Source organism: Populus nigra, chromosome 1 (genome assembly GCF_951802175.1).
Source record: "Populus nigra chromosome 1, ddPopNigr1.1, whole genome shotgun sequence".
Classification (NCBI taxonomy): Eukaryota; Viridiplantae; Streptophyta; class Magnoliopsida; order Malpighiales; family Salicaceae; genus Populus; species Populus nigra.
Genome location: NC_084852.1, coordinates 14801845 through 14819867, shown reverse-complemented (window position 1 = coordinate 14819867; position 18023 = coordinate 14801845). Strand labels below are relative to the sequence as shown.

The following is an 18023-nucleotide window of genomic DNA, read 5'->3' as shown; positions in this document are numbered from 1 at the left end:
CTCCCCCACCAATTCCAAGCGTCATTGGACGTGGATTTTGATTGATACAAGCGGCTCCTTGGAACCAAAGTCATGTTTAAGAAACCGGGTATTGTTGATAATATGTTAGAGATTGTTTTTTAAAATGTTTTTTATTTAAAAAATATTTTTTTATCTGTTAAAATTCATTTCTAACATCAACTTATTAAAACAAGAGAAAAAAAATATAATTTTTAAGAATTATGGTTCCACCGTAATCCCAAACACCTCGGATATTGCTTCAATCTCAATGCTAATCCTTTTTGCTTAGTCTCACCAATTCAATACAGTCGCAATAAGAAAGATGTCTCGTATAATTAACAGCATGACTACAAGCAATTTCCTTCTCCTAAACCCAAATTTACACTGCAATATTATAGTGATGGACCCATGAGTATAGACATGCCTTGAATCATCAAAAGTTTCCCACAGAAAGTAAGATTGTAGCCTTGAGAAAGGCGGAAAGGAACTGTCAAAAAGAGTGGCACATCTCAATCGAGTCCAAGAACAACCAGTCCATTTGAGCCCTGTGCAATTTTACTATATGAATACATGAGTCATTAGGGCATGTGGATGGCCATTCAGTAGGACCATTTTGTATCTTGCCAACTCACAAAACACATTACCTATATCAAGTTGCGTTTTGTCACTTCCTAGCAAGCTTTAGGAATATATACCTGTCAGCAGACTATTACCAGTACCTAATGATCCACTATATATTCATAGTGTATCAAAACCTCTCCTAGTTACAAGTGTAGTGGCATTAGAACGAGAGATTTTAGTAGAAAAACTGAGAGTGAGAGTTTCGATCAAAGATTCAGCAAAAATCCCAACTTTTTTCCTGCATATATATCTGCTTGCATGAAATATATCAGAACCTTTATCTTCAATGGTACGTTCCCCCCCTTAATTATTCTTCTACTGCATGCCTTTTGCTTTTGATTTTTCTTGCTTGTAATGATATAAACTGCAGGATGTTGCATGACAAGTTTGCTAGCTATAGATCATTTGACATGTATAGGTTTCATGATCACTTGGAAATAAAAGAATCCAAGCAATGAAATTAATAAATCAAGAAGCTCTTCTTTGATTCATGCTTTCACTGCAAGACAAGACTGTGATCCTTCTCCTTTTCGACAGATACCAAGAAAAAGGTTTGCAGCCTTTTCTTAGCTTCGTTTCCTACCAGGAAACTTGCTCTGCCGCATCTCCTCCTTTTCTTGAAAGAGAGGAGATAAATCATATGAATATTGAGTGCTTTTCTACATTTCTCTCTAAATATCCTCGTATATTATCCTCCATGTTTCTTTTAAGAAAATAAAATAAAAAACAAGGATCTGATGGCTGCAGAGATCTTCATTTAGTAGTTCATTCTCTGCCAGTGCGATCCGGCTTGGTCTTCCTTAAATCTTTGCCGTCATGCGAAACCATATTTGCCAGATGTCTGATAGGGATGCATATACTTAACATTAACCACAAGCTTTATTAATTTAGGTAGCTATTCATTTGTCTTCTGTAATCGTATAAGTCAATCCATAATTTACTTGTAAGAATTAATTAAGCAATTTTAAAATCTTAAATGATATGATATATAAAAAGCTGCGTCCTTCGACATGCCATTAAACCATCCATCTACTACTTAATTACCTGTACGCATCATCTCCCATTTCATTTATATTAATTAGTTATTCACGTAGCCAGGAAACAGAAGGGCTTGAAACTGTACATACCAGCCTTGGAGGCAATGCTGTTGTGCCTGAGGGTGGAAGTTTTTTGGAACCACCCTCGATTGCCAAGGTTCCAGGAGAAGAAATCTTCAGAGAACAGATCGATCAAGTACCATGCCTGGTAGAAAAGAATGAGAAACGGGCGCAGGAAGATGAGGGTTTTGACACTACAGAAGAGGGGGAAACTAAGTTGATTGCGGAAAAGGAAAAACAAGTTGATGATGTTACTGGAACCATTTTACAGATGGATAAGATTGAAGGACCATGCGTCAACATTGAAGAAGAGGAGAAAATAGTCAAACATGTTGAAGCAATGGAAGATGGGAAGGCTGACGTTGAAGGAAAACCAAAGAGTATCGAGAAGGAAATTGGCGGCCCAGAGAAATATGAGGAAGGAGAAATGAAGATAGAAGAGAGTGTTGAGCTTGAAACTAGCAATGAAGTTAGCTCATTTGAGCCAGGCTTGAGTCTGGGAAAAGAAGCTCTGAGTCGAACCGCTGATGCGATAGTCTACAACCTGGACAATCCTGAAACAGTCAAAGAAGTTTGCCAGGAGAAAGAAATCAAAGACAGTGGCACAGGTGATGGAACTATAAATGAACAGCGGATAGGAGAAGAAAGAAAAGAAGGAGAGAAATCAGGGAGTTGCTCTAGTTTCTTGGATGACAAGGGTACTGATGTGGTCAAAGCCATTGAAAAGACAGAAAATGAGAAAGAGGGCACCACATGCGATACAATGGGAGGGGGAACCTATATAGTAGAAGCAGGCATAGACATTCAGAATGAAAAAGAAACGACACCTGGAACTGAAGAAGGTATGCAGGACAAACGGAATACAGAAGACATCGCGACTGTCGCTCATAAAACACAAGAGACAGAAGAAATGTACTCTCAGCAAGTAGACAAGCCTGACGTATGCATGGTCTCAGAATCTGAATCAGAGGAAATTGTCAATAAGAGTCCACAAAGAGAAGGTCAAAATCTTATCCTTGAGAAAACAGCTGAAGTTGACAGCAGTGAAGGTGAAAATATTAAGGATGGGATGAATCCTGAACAAAAGCCTGATGGTTTGTTTGTGAAACATGAGGAGAACAAGCAAAGCATGCATCAGGATCTGGCTATGGCAGAAGAATCAACAGCGGAAAAAAGAGACATGGAGACTCCTACTGTGATAGCAGCTGAAAACAACACAAGTGATGCGGTACCTATTACCATTACTACTGCTCAGGATCATTCTGTGATAGAAGATGACAAAATCATGGATGTAGTAGCCAATGTTGTTCCAGAGCATAGCAAAGAGGAGATGTCTAAATACGAGGATAAGATCAAGGAAACTTTTGCACTGCAAGATGAAGCAGTAAATGAGAAGATTGAAAATTCCTTGGCATTGATATCTGGGGAGATAGATACAGCGACTTCAAGTGAATGCTCTGAAGCAATTGCATCTGCCAAAGAGGAGACACCCATCAAAACACCAGGAGAAAGCTTTGAGGATAAGAAGGAAGAGAAACCAATTGATGCCGAAGCTGTCGTAGACAGTGGGCTTCCAATAGAAAAGGTTAAAACTATACATGACTCATGATTATTTGTATTTCAATTCCTCCAACAACATGAAAATTCAGCATCAATAATGACAACAGAACCACCAACTTTTCTATTCTTCTTGCAGAGTCTTCTACCAACGGACTTGAATGAGAAGATTGAAGACGCAGGACTTGAGATTCAGTACAAGAATTCCAGTGAGTTGCACATAAGTCATTCGTTGGAACAAGAAACAATACCAGTACAAGACGAAAAACAGCCAAAACTCTCTGATTTTGAACCTCAAGAACAAGATCATGAAGAAAATGGACCATCTACAGACTTGGAAAAACATGCTGAAGATGCCTCTGAAGCATGTGAAAGCATGCAGAACACCAATTTAGAGAATCCGTCTGCCGAAGGGGCAATAACAACAGAAGTGAACTCAAAAGCAAATGAAATGGCTGTTGAGAAAGAGGAAAAGATCCATGAATTGGAATCCGAGGAAAAGTTAACGATCGATGATGCTGGGACTAACTTAGAAGAGGAGATGCAAAAGAAGGAAGAAGCCCATGATGAACAGGCATATCAAATGGCAACAAGTAAGTTCTTTAAATTTCCAAATCTTCTCTCTCTCAAATTGAAGCAGAAATCTTTAAATATCACAATGATATCTAATCACAAAAAAACATATAAATGAAAAGGACAAGCGTAAGAGTTTATTAGGTAATGACGGCCCTCAAACATCCATTGCAGGTGATAGAATTGAAGAAGTAACCTCAGATGAAGTTTGCAGTATAGAATTTGTTGACAAAAAAGTAGAGCGTAGTGTTCAAGCAGCAGGTTTTCAGGAGGCAGAAACACCATTAAAAAACGGAGTTGGAGAGAATTACGAAATGAGTGGCATAGTAAACGAAGAGGTACTCCAACACACATTGATTAACACCGAATCTCATTTTCTTTATGTCTTTAAATTCTTTTGTATGATGGTGTTTGCTGTTACAGGTGATTGATGAACCTAAGATCACAGACATTGGAGAGGTCATTGATGAAGAGAAAATTAAAGATGATGCAACACACCTTTCATCAGAACTAGTCTTTGATGAAAAGTTAGTTGAGAGCTCCCAAGACAATGAAACAGAGGCAGAGATGTCAAAAGGAGATGGCATTGAACAACAGATGATGAAGGACTACAATGCTAAGGTCATCTTACAAGAATCTATTCAAGAAGCCTCAGTTAATGACTTCCAAAATGATTTGAAGAATGCTGAAAGGTCCAGCAGAGAGGTCAGCATGAAAGTGAACACAACTTAGTTTTCATCACATCTTAGCTCTACATCTTTTTAATCTAAAAAGTTAATTTCTTGTGATCTTATCCAGATGTCTGAAGTGTCCGAGGCGGAAGAAAAGGATAAGACAAACAATAATGATGAAAGCCCCGACTCAACTCTACAGGCTTCACTGCTAAAAGAACAGGAAAGTTTGCAAACTGAAAATCTTACTGCAGAAGCAGAGGAAAAAGATGAAGACGGATCTTCTATCAGAAAGGATGAAGATGAAGACAATGATGATGGGCTAAAAGAGGTTAAGGAGTGTAGTGAGAAAGAGACATTGAAAGGTGAAGAAGATGTAGAACAAATATTGCAAATGGATGAGCCAGGAGAAAATCTTGAAAGGTCAGCTAGCATGATATCTGCAGAAACCGAGGAAGTTGCTTTGAATAAAACGACTCAGAAAACTAAGAAAGAGATGGATGAGGGTGTTGAAGGCGTCAAAAAGGAGGCAGAAACTGGTAAAGAAGATGGCGAGGAACAGGTCATTGATGAGAACGATATTAAAAGCATCCCAGTAGAATCTATCAAGGAAGTTCCAGTTAGCAAACTGCCGAATGATGAAAATACTGCCGAGGAGTTCAAAAGAGAGGTGAGTGCAAACTTTGTCTCTATTAAAATATTCCATACTCTTGTTTGTTGACTGAAAAGTTTTTGTTTCTTAAGCAGATTTCTGAGGAATCTGTGGCAGCTGGAACAAATGAGAGTATTACAGATGCAACGTATCAGAATGATGGAACAACCCCCAATGCAGCTCTTGAAACTTCGACAACGAAAGAGACATTGAAAGATGAAGAAGATGTAGAACAAATATCGCCAATGAATGAGCCAGGAGAAAATCTTGAAAGTTCAGCTAGCATGATATCTGCAGAAACCGAGGAAGTTGCTTTGAATAAAACGACTCAGAAAACTGAGGAAGAGATGGATGAGGGTGTTGAAGGCGTCAAAAAGGAGGGAGAAACTAGAAAAGAAGATGGCGAGGAACAAGTCATCGATGAGAACGATGCTACAAGCATCCCAGTAGAATCTATCAAGGAGGTTCCAGTTAGCAAACTGCCGAATGATGAAAATAATGCCGAGGAGTTCAAAAGAGAGGTGAGTGTAAAATTTCTCTCTATCAATTTATTCCATAGTCTTGTTTGTTGACTGAAAAGTTTTTGTTTCTTAAGCAGATTTCTGAGGAATTTGTGGCAGCTGGAACAAATGAGAGTACTATAGATGGGACGTATCAGAATGATGGAACAACCCCCAATGCAGCTCTTGAAACTTCAACAGCCAAAGAGACATTGAAAGATGAAGAAGATGTAGAACAAATATCGCTAATGAATGAGCCAGGAGAAAATCTTGAAAGTTCAGCTAGCATAACATCTGCAGAAACCGAGGAAGTTGCTTTGAATAAAATGACTCAGAAAACTGAGGAAGAGATGGATGAGGGTGTTGAAGGCGTCAAAAAGGAGGCAGAAACTGGAAAAGAAGATGGCGAGGAACAGATCATTGATGAGAACGATGCTAAAAGCATCCCAGTAGAATCTATCAAGGAGGTTCCAGTTAGCAAACTGCTGAATGATGAAAATAATGCCGAAGAGTTCAAAAGAGAGGTGAGTGTAAACTTTCTCTCTATCAATTTATTCCATACTCTTGTTTGTTGACTGAAAAGTTTTTGTTTCTTAAGCAGATTTCTGAGGAATCTATGGCAGCTGGAACAAATGAGAGTATTACAGATGCGACGTATCAGAATGATGGAACAACCCCCAATGCAGCTCTTGAAACTTCGACAACGAAAGAGACATTGAAAGATGAAGAAGATGTAGAACAAATATCGCCAATGAATGAGCCAGGAGAAAATCTTGAAAGTTCAGCTAGCATGATATCTGCAGAAACCGAGGAAGTTGCTTTGAATAAAACGACTCAGAAAACTGAGGAAGAGATGGATGAGGGTGTTGAAGGCGTCAAAAAGGAGGCAGAAACTAGAAAAGAAGATGGCGAGGAACAGGTCATTGATGAGAACGATGCTAAAAGCATCCCAGTAGAATCTATCAAGGAGGTTCCAGTTAACAAACTGCTGAATGATGAAAATAATGCCGAGGAGTTCAAAAGAGAGGTGAGTGTAAAATTTCTCTCTATCAATTTATTCCATAGTCTTGTTTGTTAACTGAAAAGTTTTTGTTTCTTAAGCAGATTTCTGAGGAATTTGTGGTAGCTGGAACAAATGAGAGTATTACAGATGCAACGTATCAGAATGATGGAACCCCCAGCGCAGCCCTTGAAACTTCAACAGTGAAACAAGTGGAAATTGTGCAGGGTGAGGGTAAGGACACAATTCCAGCAGAAGCTTCGCCAGAAGAGGAGGAAGAACATGATCGGGCTAGAGGGTTTAAAAGGGTTGGAGATAATTCCAGCGAAATCAAGCTGGAGGAGGATCTAGAGAAGAGTGACGAGGAAACATCCAAAAAAATTGATGCTGTTGCACCTGAGACAAATCAGCACATTGAATTCCCTAACTCGACTCTGGAAACTTCACCAGTAGAAGAACAGGCAAGCGTGCAAAGAGATAACCTAACTCCAGAAGAAACTTCACCAGAAGAGAAAAAATATGAAAATATCGAGGTACATGTCGTAGAAGAGAGCAATATCAATAGCCTCTCACAAGAATCCGCTGAAGAAATTCCAATTAAGGACTTCCAGAATGCTGCAAAGAATTCTGAGAAGTCCACCGAGGAGGTAAGTCTGTACTTGAAACAATATTTGACGTTGTCAGTTCACAGTCTTGTATGTTGAACAAAGACTTGGTATCTTATGCAGATGTTAGAGTCTCAAATAGCTGGAGGTGATGAAACAAATACGAATGATGAAGACTGCAACTCAAGTCTTCCCATTTCCGTGGATAAAATAGATGAAAGTTTCGAGGGTGAGGATAAGAACATCACTACAGCTGAGGCTTCAACACATGATGAAAAAGAAGAGCATGGATCTTGGGACAGAGCAGATGATGGAAATGATAGCAATCGTGACCTAACTGTGACTAACCAGGACAGCGCAAGGGAAGCATTGAAGGTCCAAGAAGACTTTGAAAAAGAATTGCAGAGAATTGAACCAGGAGAACCTGAAGAATCATCAACTGTTATCGCTGCTGAAACTGAGGCGGGCACTTTGAATGACAAGATTGATGATATTACAAGCCAGGAAGAAGTTGTCACAATCCAAAACATTGAAGGAACTGTGGAGAAAGAAAAGAAAGAAGAGCATGGATCTTTGGAAAAAGCAGGTGAAGGAAATGATAGCAATCCTGACCTAACTGTGACTAACCAGAACAGCGCGAGGGAAACATCTAAGGTCCAAGAAGATTCTGAACAAGAATTGCAGAGAATTGAACCAGGAGAACCTGAAGAGTCATCAACTGTAATGGCTGCTGAAACTGAGGCGGGCACTTTGAGTGACAAGATTGATGATGTTACGAGCCAGGAAGAAGTTGTCACAGTCCCAAACATTGAAGAAACTGTAGAGAAAGAAAAGAAAGAAGAGCATGGACCTTTGGACAGAGCAGATGAAGGAAATGATAGCAATCCTGACCTATCCGTGACTAACCTGGACAGCGCAAGGGAATCATCGAAGGACCAAGAAGATTCTGAACAAGAACTGCAGAGAATTGAACCAGGAGAACCTGAAGAGTCATCAACTGTTATGGCTACTGAAAATGAGGCGGGAACTTTGAGTGACAAGATTGATGATGTTACGAGCCAGGAAGAAGTTGTGACAGTCCCAAACATTGAAGAAACCGTAGAGAAAGAAAAGAAAGAAGAACATGGATCTTTGGACAGAGCAGATGAAGGAAATGATAGCAATCCTGACCTAACCGTGACTAAGCTGGACAGCGCAAGGGAAGCATCGAAGGTCCAAGAAGATTCTGAACAAGAACTGCAGAGAATTGAACCAGGAGAACCTGAAGAGTCATCAACTGTTATGGCTGCTGAAACTGAGGCGGGCACTTTGAGTGACAAGATTGATGATGTTACAAGCCAGGAAGAAGTTGTCACAGTCCAAACCATTGAAGAAACTGTAGAGAAAGAAAAGAAAGAAGAGCATGGACCTTTGGACAAAGCAGGTGAAGGTAATGATAGTAATCCTGACGTAACCGTGACTAACCTGGACAGCGCAAGGGAAGCATCGAAGGTCCAAGAAGATTCTGAACAAGAATTGCAGAGAATTGAACCAGGAGAACCTGAAGAGTCATCAACTGTTATGGCTGCTGAAACTAAGGCGGGCACTTTGAGTGACAAGATTGATGATGTTACGAGCCAGGAAGAAGTTGTCACCATCCAAAACATTGAAGAAACCGTAGAGAAAGAAAAGAAAGAAGAGCATAGACCTTTGGACAGAGCAGATGATGGAAACGATAGCAATCCTGACCTAACCGTGACTCACCTGGACAGCGCAAGGGAAGCATCGAAGGTCCAAGAAGATTCTGAACAAGAACTGCAGAGAATTGAACCAAGAGAACCTGAAGAGTCATCAACTGTTATGGCTACTGAAACTGAGGCGGGCACTTTGAGTGACAAGATTGATGATATTCCAAGCCAGGAAGAAGTTGTCACTATCCAAAACATTGAAGAAACCATTGAGAAAGAAAAGAAAGAAGGAAGTGAAGATATAGATGTGACCAAAGTTAAAAGAGCTGTTATGGAAGAGGTAATAGTCGAAATGACCTTACATAATGGTTTTTTCCTCTTGATTTGATTCACTAATGTGATTGGCTGTATCTCAAAAAAAGCTACGCTAATGACATTGTGATTTAACTGTGACGCAGGATCTCAAATTAGATGCAGAAGCATCTGATGCAAACAAAAGCGTGGAGAATGATGCGGAGGAGGAAAATATTATATCAGGTGGAAAAGAAGTTGAAACAGTCGAAAAGACATTTGGATTGGACTCCATACAGAAGCTGGAAACGATGAATGAAGACATCAAAGAGGTCCGGCTAAATACATTAATCTTCACTTAATCTCAAACCATTTACTCTTTTTCCCACTTCTGATTGTTTACCTAGTGCGAGCCTCTTTTACATGCAGGTATGTGGAGATACTAAGCTTGCCAGCTTGAGTGTGGACACTGAAAAACACGTCACAACTGAAGAACACACCAATACAGATATCTCACCACAAACCACTGGAGAAACAACAGCTGAGGAAAAAGAAAAAACTGTAAAGGAGGTTGGCTTGAGAAGTTAATTTATTCATGTTTCTGTTGCATGTTAACGTCCCTCTAATTCATATTCAACATCTATTGTACAGATGGAAGAATCAGTGATAACCGTAGATGAGGACGCTGAGAAAAAGGTTCCAGAGGAGGAAAGTGCTATTAATGACCAGTCTAGGATTATATACAAAGGTGACGAATCAGGAATGTTGGTAGAACAAGAGGTAAATTGAACATTACTGCTCCAGCACTCAATATCGAATTTTTATCCTATCTTCTCTTATTTCTATGTCTCGTATATTCTCATTCAGTTCTAAATCAATCAATACCACATCATTTACCTAGGTACATGAGATTATTCAAACAGCTGAGGAGTATGGGGATATTGGAAAACAAGGCAGTTTTATTAAGGACAGCTATGAGGTACCTCTAAGCAGCACAGATGAAGAGAATCCTCTACACAAGGAAACAGAAGATGAAAGTGATAAAGTAAAGCCAAACGAAGAGGTCTGCTTCTGAATTGGACCCTGCATTCCTGTTTTGCCATTTTTTCTAGTTGCTTAATTATAGTTTCGTGTGTTTACAGGTTAAGGACTCAAAATCTGAATTCACTGAACCGTTTGAAGCCAGAGGTTCAGTGGACAGACAAGAATTTGAGACCTTAAGGGGCAAACAAGGACCAAATAGTGACATCTACCTTGTAAAAGCATCTGAAGGAGTTTCAGAAAAAGAAAGCAATAAAAGCCCCGTTGAAATCTCCTACTTAGAGTCTGAGAGTAAAGGAGAAATCTTGGAAGAAGTTCAGCCTGATGTTAATGATTCTAGCTCAGCACTTACAACAGGAATTACAAGAGAAGCGAGCTTTAAGGAAGCTGAACCAGAAGATAAAAGGCAAATAGAGAGTTTCGAACCTGCTCCTCGAGAGAAGGGACCAGTGACAGAGAGCACGGAAAGAACTACACTGGAAAGTGTGGATATTGATGCCAAACCAGAGGATTCCAACTTTATTGAGAATGAGGACCATGGTATTCCAGCTGCCAGTGAAGTAGAAGAGCTAGAGAATGAAATGCATGAGGAAACTCCAATAACAGGAAGCGAAGATTACAAAGAGGAGACCACTAATGAGACATCTCTAGGTAATGTTTTAGATGATAAGCAGGTGGAATGCTCTACAATGCTACCTAAAGAACCTGAGCTCATGACCAATGAAGGAAACAAGGCAACAGATGAGAATTCAACAACATATGAAAACATAGAAACTCCCCAGACTCCACGGGAAATAGAAATCATGCTAGAGGAAGATATGCCCATCAATGCAAGAGATGCCTCTATATCAGTGGATCCTAGAATAGAAAGTATAAAGGAAGAAGTTGGGTCTTACCAATTCGACAATCTGAACGAGCATCATGAGCTAGACAATGAAAAACAAGGAGGCATAGATATCTCAAGATCATCAGAAGTAAGAGACCTAGCCAATCAGGGAGAGATTTGCAAGTTGAGGAGTTTGGAAGATGAGTATTCATCAATTGTAGGAGATGAGGCCTTAAAGTGTATTGAAGCAACTAGTGCAGAAAGAAAAGAGGCTATCCTGGAAGAAGATAACTCTACTAAGAAATATGAAGATAGCTTACCAGAAAATGTTGAAGCAAACAAAGCAGCATTTGAGCTCGAAGAGGGAACCAACAACCAAGAGCAGGCTATTGGCACCAAAGACAATGGACTTCTAGCAGAAGAGGTTAGAGCAACCTAATTTTCTTTTTTCTCTTTTGCATTTCCTAACAATAAAATAAGTAATTAGCATATATGAATTTGTCTTCCTCCATCCCTAATGATGAAAACGAGATACTGCAGATGGATCCTTTAAAAGGGCATTAAATGTAGCAAAAATGTGAGCGGTCCTATTGTATTTACCAATAAAATTCGAGCCAAACTATCTCACCCTCAAATATTCCTATGTTAACAAACAAATTGAGTTATAGGTCGTGTCAAAGAGCTTAAAACTTACAACATAACTTTGTTATATATCAACCTAGCTCTTCTTGTTTCTGTTTTCTATGATCACATGCAACCTTATACTAATCATCAGATTGTAACAGAATTTTGAAGTATCTGAATCTGGTAAGAAGCTTGAAGGTGTCTCTGAATCTGAGACAGGAGATCAAAGCAGCGAAAAGATCCCTGAGACAGATCCAGGTAAAGTTGAGAACATTACTGAAATTCAGAATAAGAGTTTGAAATCTGTAGAACAAAGTTCCCTAGAATCCCAAGAAGTTCGAGAAGAGACAGGTGAGAAAACAGAGCCGAGATTTGAGACTGAAGGTGATGTAAAGGAAACACAAAACACAGATGAGACTGTAAAGGATGTCTTGTTAACTAAAGAGGTCAGATACAAACCCTTTGTTAAGCATGATTAGCTTCTAAATTCTGCTGATTTACTCTATCCCCTAGGCTCAGTTTCTTGACACTATCTCTTTATCAGGTGCACGAAAAAGTTGACAAAGCTGGTAGTGAAACTCTCAAATGCACGGAAAAGGATGTAAATGACACCCTGGAACTTTGTGCTAAATCCACTGAAGATGAAAGGGTTCATGAGGTCAGCTTAACAATAGTACTATTTGATATAATTTTTATATGTTATGTATTTATTTCCACCATGAACATTTTTTTGAAGTATCATTACTCATCAGGTAAAAGAATCCAGCCTTATAGCTGAGGAATGTCATGAAGCAACAAAGTCTAATGAACAGACAGCAATTATGAGCTCAGACTTTCAAGAGACACCAACCATGGAGGAGATGTCACTTGCAAAAGCAATAAATGATGAAGATAATGTGATGCCTGCTGTTCTCTCCACCACCAAACCAGCTGAAGAGTCAGATGAAATGATAAAGATTATAAAGGAAGAAGATAGTTGTTGTGACAAGATCAAGGCAACAACTATGGTAGAGATAGCAAAGACTAGCTTGGAAGAAGCTCAGCTCGATGAAAAACCGGTACAAGTATCTAATATTACCTCAAATGATAGCGTTTCTCTGGAAATTGAAGCTGAAGCATGCCAACAAGAAAAAATCAAAGATAACGTGGGACTTGAGCTACCCTCAAACTTGGCATCTCCAATTCTAATTGATGATCACGAAAACATAATGAGGGAGCAAGTAGCTAAAGAAAACGCAGACGCAGATGATGTTCAGGACAATGAAAGAGCTTCTGATGTAGTTTATGAATCCAAAGATAATGGTATTGAAGAGCTGATCACAAGCAAAATTAAAGAGGAAAATGAGAAATCCTCAGAAATAGTTGAATCTCTAGGTGTTGAAGCAGCAGCAAATGAAATTGCTATTGGCCAGAATCCCCCAGAAGTTATATCAAAAGAAGAGCAAGGAATTTCAGCAACAACTGAAAGAAGGGAAGAAAATATGAAGGATGTGGAGTTGCTGGAAGATGATTTGAGAAAAACAGAAGAGGCGCCCTTGCAAAAGGATGATTGTAGGGAACGTGACATCTCTCAATTAGAGCTTCAATCCAATAAAGATATACAGAATCAGAGTCCAAAGGAGGTACTAGAAGAAGAATGTGGAACTCCTGATGAAATTAAAGAAGAAATCAAGGAAGGTCCAAAATTAGTATCCATGACTGATTCTCAAGGTTTTGAAGAACTAAAAGAAGATGAGAGCACTTCAGGTCAGACTGTCCCGGAAGAGAAATTAGAAGAGCAAAATCAGACGCCAGCAGCGGCATTGCTTTCTAAGGAAAAGGATTGTGGGACTGAAATGATTATTGAGAATATTGAGGAGTGTGTGCAAGTGGAAATACCAACCGATCCACAAAATGATTCTCCAAAAAAGATAACAGAAGATACATGCTTGCATAAGGAAGAGACCAATGAGCTTGAAGTCTCAGGATTTGGGGTTGAACTCAACACAGGAATGCAGAAGGATAGTCTGAATGAAGTCCAAGTAGAAGAAAGTAAGAGCCCGGATGATGCCTCTAAATTACAGACTCCAGAATATGAAACAAGCAAAGAGGCTTTTGAATCTATGTCAGAAGCTCATGGCCACAAAGGCTTCACTGCATCAGAAGAAACTGAAATCGAAGAAAAACATCTAGAGGTAGCAATAACTGATTTGGCAGTAGAAGAGGATCGGAGTGAGAAAATAATTGATCCAGCTGAAATCATACATGATGAGGTAATAGAAGAAGGAACATTTGAAAGAACCACCAATCTCAAGACTGAGTTAAGCAAAGAGGCATTCAAATCTATTTCAGAAGTTCATGGACATGAAGCTCTCGCTGAATCAGAAGATACTGAAATCAAAGAAAGGAATCCAGAGGTAACAGTAACTGATATGGCTGCAGAGGAAAATCGGAGTGAGAGAACGATTGACGCTGCTGAAATCATACACGATAAACTCAAAAGTGAAGAGGTCAGTTAGAGAATAGTCATAACTTTTAGCTTCCCGTACATTTTTCTGTCATAAATTTTAGCTTCTCGTACATTTTTCTGTTTTTTTCCCTTTGCTTTGTATTCGGCAAGTACTAAAATATTTGATAATAGCTAACCAAAAGGGAAAACCAACAGATCATGGAGGAAAAGGAAGGTTCCAAAAATGTTGACCAAGTAATCCTTGGTGAAGAAACAGCTAAAGTGTGTCAGGAAGAGTATGAGCTGAAGGCTGAGGAAAGTCGAGGAGATAAGGGAACACAAAAAGACATTCAAAATGAAGAGGTTAGACTATAAATACAGACATTACTTTTACCTAACTTCTCCATTTGCTATAAATTAGAAAGTTTTTATCTTGCAAATAGTTATACAAGGAAGTTGAAAAGGCTGATGGAAATGAAAAGCAGATGGATACTGAAAGAATCATTGAGCACCTTCACCTAGCTGCTGCTGAAAATGAGACTATGAAGGAGTCCTTTCTGGATGAAGCAGGATCCGGGTTGCACCTTGAAAATCAGATCTGTGAGACAGCTTCTGGAAATGATGGCAGAACAGAAGCTGCAAATGTAAAAGAAGAGGTGAGGCTGCGCTCAACCCCCTCCCCAAACACACAAGCACATGCACAAACCATACACTGGAAACCTAATAGCCTTCCAGCTTAAAAGGGCAAAAAGAAAACTACACTTTCATTGAAAACCCTAACTCTTTCTAAGATTCATGCAGACACGATCTGTGAGATGCCAAACAATGTTGCACATATTTTCTAGCAATGACTTCTTGAAAATAATGATGCTTCTTACATAACAGGTTTGGTGTTGATCCAAATCAGTGAAATCACTAAACCTAGCTTCAAGCTTTGGTGACAGCCAAAATCATCAACACCAAAATCACTTCTTGAAAATGAAACAAGGATCAAGATAACTTGGAATTATGTAATGAGCAAGAACATGCTTTACTTCAACCATTTTTGGATCTACAAAGAAATTAAAGGACAGAAAATCCTTAAGAGTCTGTTTTTCAGAACACTAAATTTTCCTTAATATTTCTCATTCTTTTGAAGAACAAATGAAGCATAAATATCTGAATGGATTAAAAAAATTGCATCCGGAATTTCAACAAACCATTCTTATCAGGAAAAGGATGTAGAGATATCACAAAAAGAAGTCCCCACGGATCTTGTGGAAGCTAATGAAGCCACCCGAGACATTCATGAGGAAGAGGAAACCTCTAAAACCACTACCGAGCACATTGAAGAGCATGTTAAAGAAGTGGAAATAGAAGTTGATGAACATCCTTGTGCACCAAAGACAACAGTAAACACATGCTCGCAAAAAGAAGAGACTAAAGAGCAGGAAGTATGTGGTTCAGACATGCAGAAGAACGGTTCAAATGACGCAACTGATGTCGTGCATGATGAACTCACAAATGAAGAGGTAAGAAAGAGAACTAGATACAACTTTCTGCTTCTCGTGAAATTTTTTATCTGTTCTCCTTCATCTTTCTTTTTCTGCAAGTATTAAAATTTGATAACAGCTGACCAAGCAGGACAAACAACAGTTCAAGGAGGAAAAGGAAGATACCAAGAATTGTAATCCAATAAACCTTGGTGAAGAAACAACTAAAGAAAGCCGCCAAATATATGATCTGAAGGCTGAAAAAAGTCAGGAAGATAAGATGGAAAATGAAATTCAGAATGAAGAGGTCAGTCAGTTTATAAATACCGAAGAACCATTAAATTTTAGTTTTTACCTAACCACTCAATTGATATAAAATTAAAGCTTCTGTTTTGACATGGTTACATAATCTGACCTCCAAGGCCTTCTCTGTTTTCATGGAAATGACCTTGAGCGATGCGTTAGATCTCATTGGTGATTATAGTACAATTTAAAGGCCCCATAAATAAATACTTTTGCAATAAGAATGGCTAACTAGATCAACTTGTGTTTGGGATGGTAAATAAGTTTATAAATAATACGAGGACTGCATACACTGATGCAATTTAAAAACAGGTAAGCAACGAGAGTGGCGAATACCTTCACCCAACTGCTGTCGAGAATGAGACCATCAACGAGAGCTTTCCAGATGAAGCATTGGTAGAGAATGCTAAGGATATGGGAACTAAGCTGCAGGTTGAAAATCATAGCGATGAGAAAACTTCTGGATATGACAGGACAGAAGCCACAACCATAACAAACGAGGTTAGGCTGCATTTCTCTTTCCCTCTGTATTGGAAGCCTGTCATATACACTTTTTCTGACAAAATTGAAAATTAGACCCAAAAAAACGTTCAGCGCTTTTTTAAAAGCTCCAACTCTTTCTGTGACTCGTGCAGACATGATAAACTTTTTCAATGAGGAATCATATAATTTCATTGATTTTCTTCTAGCAATTAGTTCAAGAAAAAGAAAGAAGCTTCAGCATAGAAATGAGATTTTATGAACAGCAACAATACATGTGATTTGAACCCCCACTAGGATCTTGGAAAAGAAAAGAAGAACAAAAACATTAAGAAAACAATCTGCTTCTATGTATCCTTGAGTGTTTTCTTAGCATTTCTCATTCTTACCTGCAGCTTGATTTTTTTTTTCTTATCAGGAATTTGGCACAGAGATATCAGAAAAAGAAAGCCTCCAAGCTCCTGCAGAAGCCAATGAAACCACACAAGACATTCATCAGGGAGAGAGAGACTCTGATTCAACTTCCGAAAAGCCAATTCCAATAGAAGCAGAACCCCAAGAAACCACAGAGAGGAAGAAAGATGCTCCACAAGTGCTGCTGCAGGAGCCGATTGTTGAAGCCACGCAGGGTGCTGGAGTAGGAGAATCGGAACCTGGAAAAGCTACAGGAATCGTTGATGCACAAGGATTTGAGCACAAAGCAGAGAGAAGTATTGATGAGGAGAATATAAGAGGGAATGATGAGAGTATGTCAGCAAAGACTTCTTTATTTGACATGATGCAGAGCTCCACAAGAGAAAGGCAAGTGGGGGGAGACCTGACAGAAGAAACAAGAGTTGAAGGAGAGAAGGCAAAATCAGACGAAGAAAAGGAAGAGGAGGAGGAGGAGGAGGAGGAAGGAGAGGAACACAAAAAGACAGACTCGGGCTCCGATGCTCCAGTCATGGTAGAAGCATCTAGGGATATAGTAGATGTGAAGGTTGCAAGCAAAAAGCACTATAATATACTATCAGGTGTTGGATCAAAAGTGAAGAACTCAATTTCTAAGGTGAAGAAAGCCATTACAGGCAAGTCTTCTCATCCAAAACAACATTCACCAAAATGAAGCACAGGCAAGACATAGCATGGTTTACTTTCGGAAATATGTTCAAGGTTCAGGTGTGGGAGCTTTTGTATATACAGGAGTTTATGTTTTCAGATTCTGGATTCTGGGAATTTTAATGTTGTGAGCTTTTGAGATACAACTCGAATGTTTGTAGTAAAAGTATATAAAAATCTCTGGTTTGATGTCACTACTTGTTTGAAGTCGTAATATGGTATCAGGGATTCCAAGCTAGATAGAGAAGAAGAAGAAGAAAGCATTTCTGGAATTTAACCCTTTACTTCACACCAGTAATAACACCTATAACAAACCTTTCACAGCTACGTGTGAAATGGAAAAGAAGTAAGTCACTGAGAGTGGAGACTCTTAAGCTAATGGAAGGCATTGGTGTTCTTGAGAGTAATTGTTATATAATTATTTTATTAAAAGAAAAGGCTAAAACACGTGGTAAAATTACTTGAACATGTATTTATACATGTCTTGTGACCGAGAATAGAAGATTTTGCACTTCAA

The 18023-nt window shown here is 39.0% G+C and overlaps 1 protein-coding gene across 5 annotated transcripts; it reads left to right on the top strand.

The window, feature by feature from the left end:
- The first annotated feature begins 720 nt into the window (after positions 1–720).
- LOC133695320 (uncharacterized) lies at positions 721–17700 on the top strand. Of its 5 annotated transcripts, none has more exons than XM_062117279.1 (25): positions 721–910; positions 1720–3303; positions 3415–3868; positions 4023–4186; positions 4272–4553; positions 4647–5189; positions 5267–5692; positions 5770–6195; positions 6273–6698; positions 6776–7318; positions 7400–9283; positions 9402–9566; positions 9664–9804; positions 9886–10014; positions 10136–10297; positions 10377–11525; positions 11887–12171; positions 12270–12383; positions 12478–14214; positions 14346–14516; positions 14639–14809; positions 15365–15664; positions 15765–15932; positions 16241–16429; positions 16827–17700. In XM_062117279.1, exons 1-25 carry the CDS (start codon positions 908–910, stop codon positions 17511–17513), a joined length of 12303 nt encoding a protein of 4100 aa, XP_061973263.1. In that variant the 5' UTR covers positions 721–907; the 3' UTR covers positions 17514–17700. The 5 variants fall into 5 exon arrangements, with proteins under 5 accessions (XP_061973263.1, XP_061973245.1, XP_061973254.1 ...); XM_062117261.1 differs by having other exon boundaries at positions 14597–14809; positions 15777–15932; XM_062117270.1 differs by having other exon boundaries at positions 722–910; positions 14370–14516; positions 14597–14809.
- Positions 17701–18023: the final 323 nt, after the last annotated feature.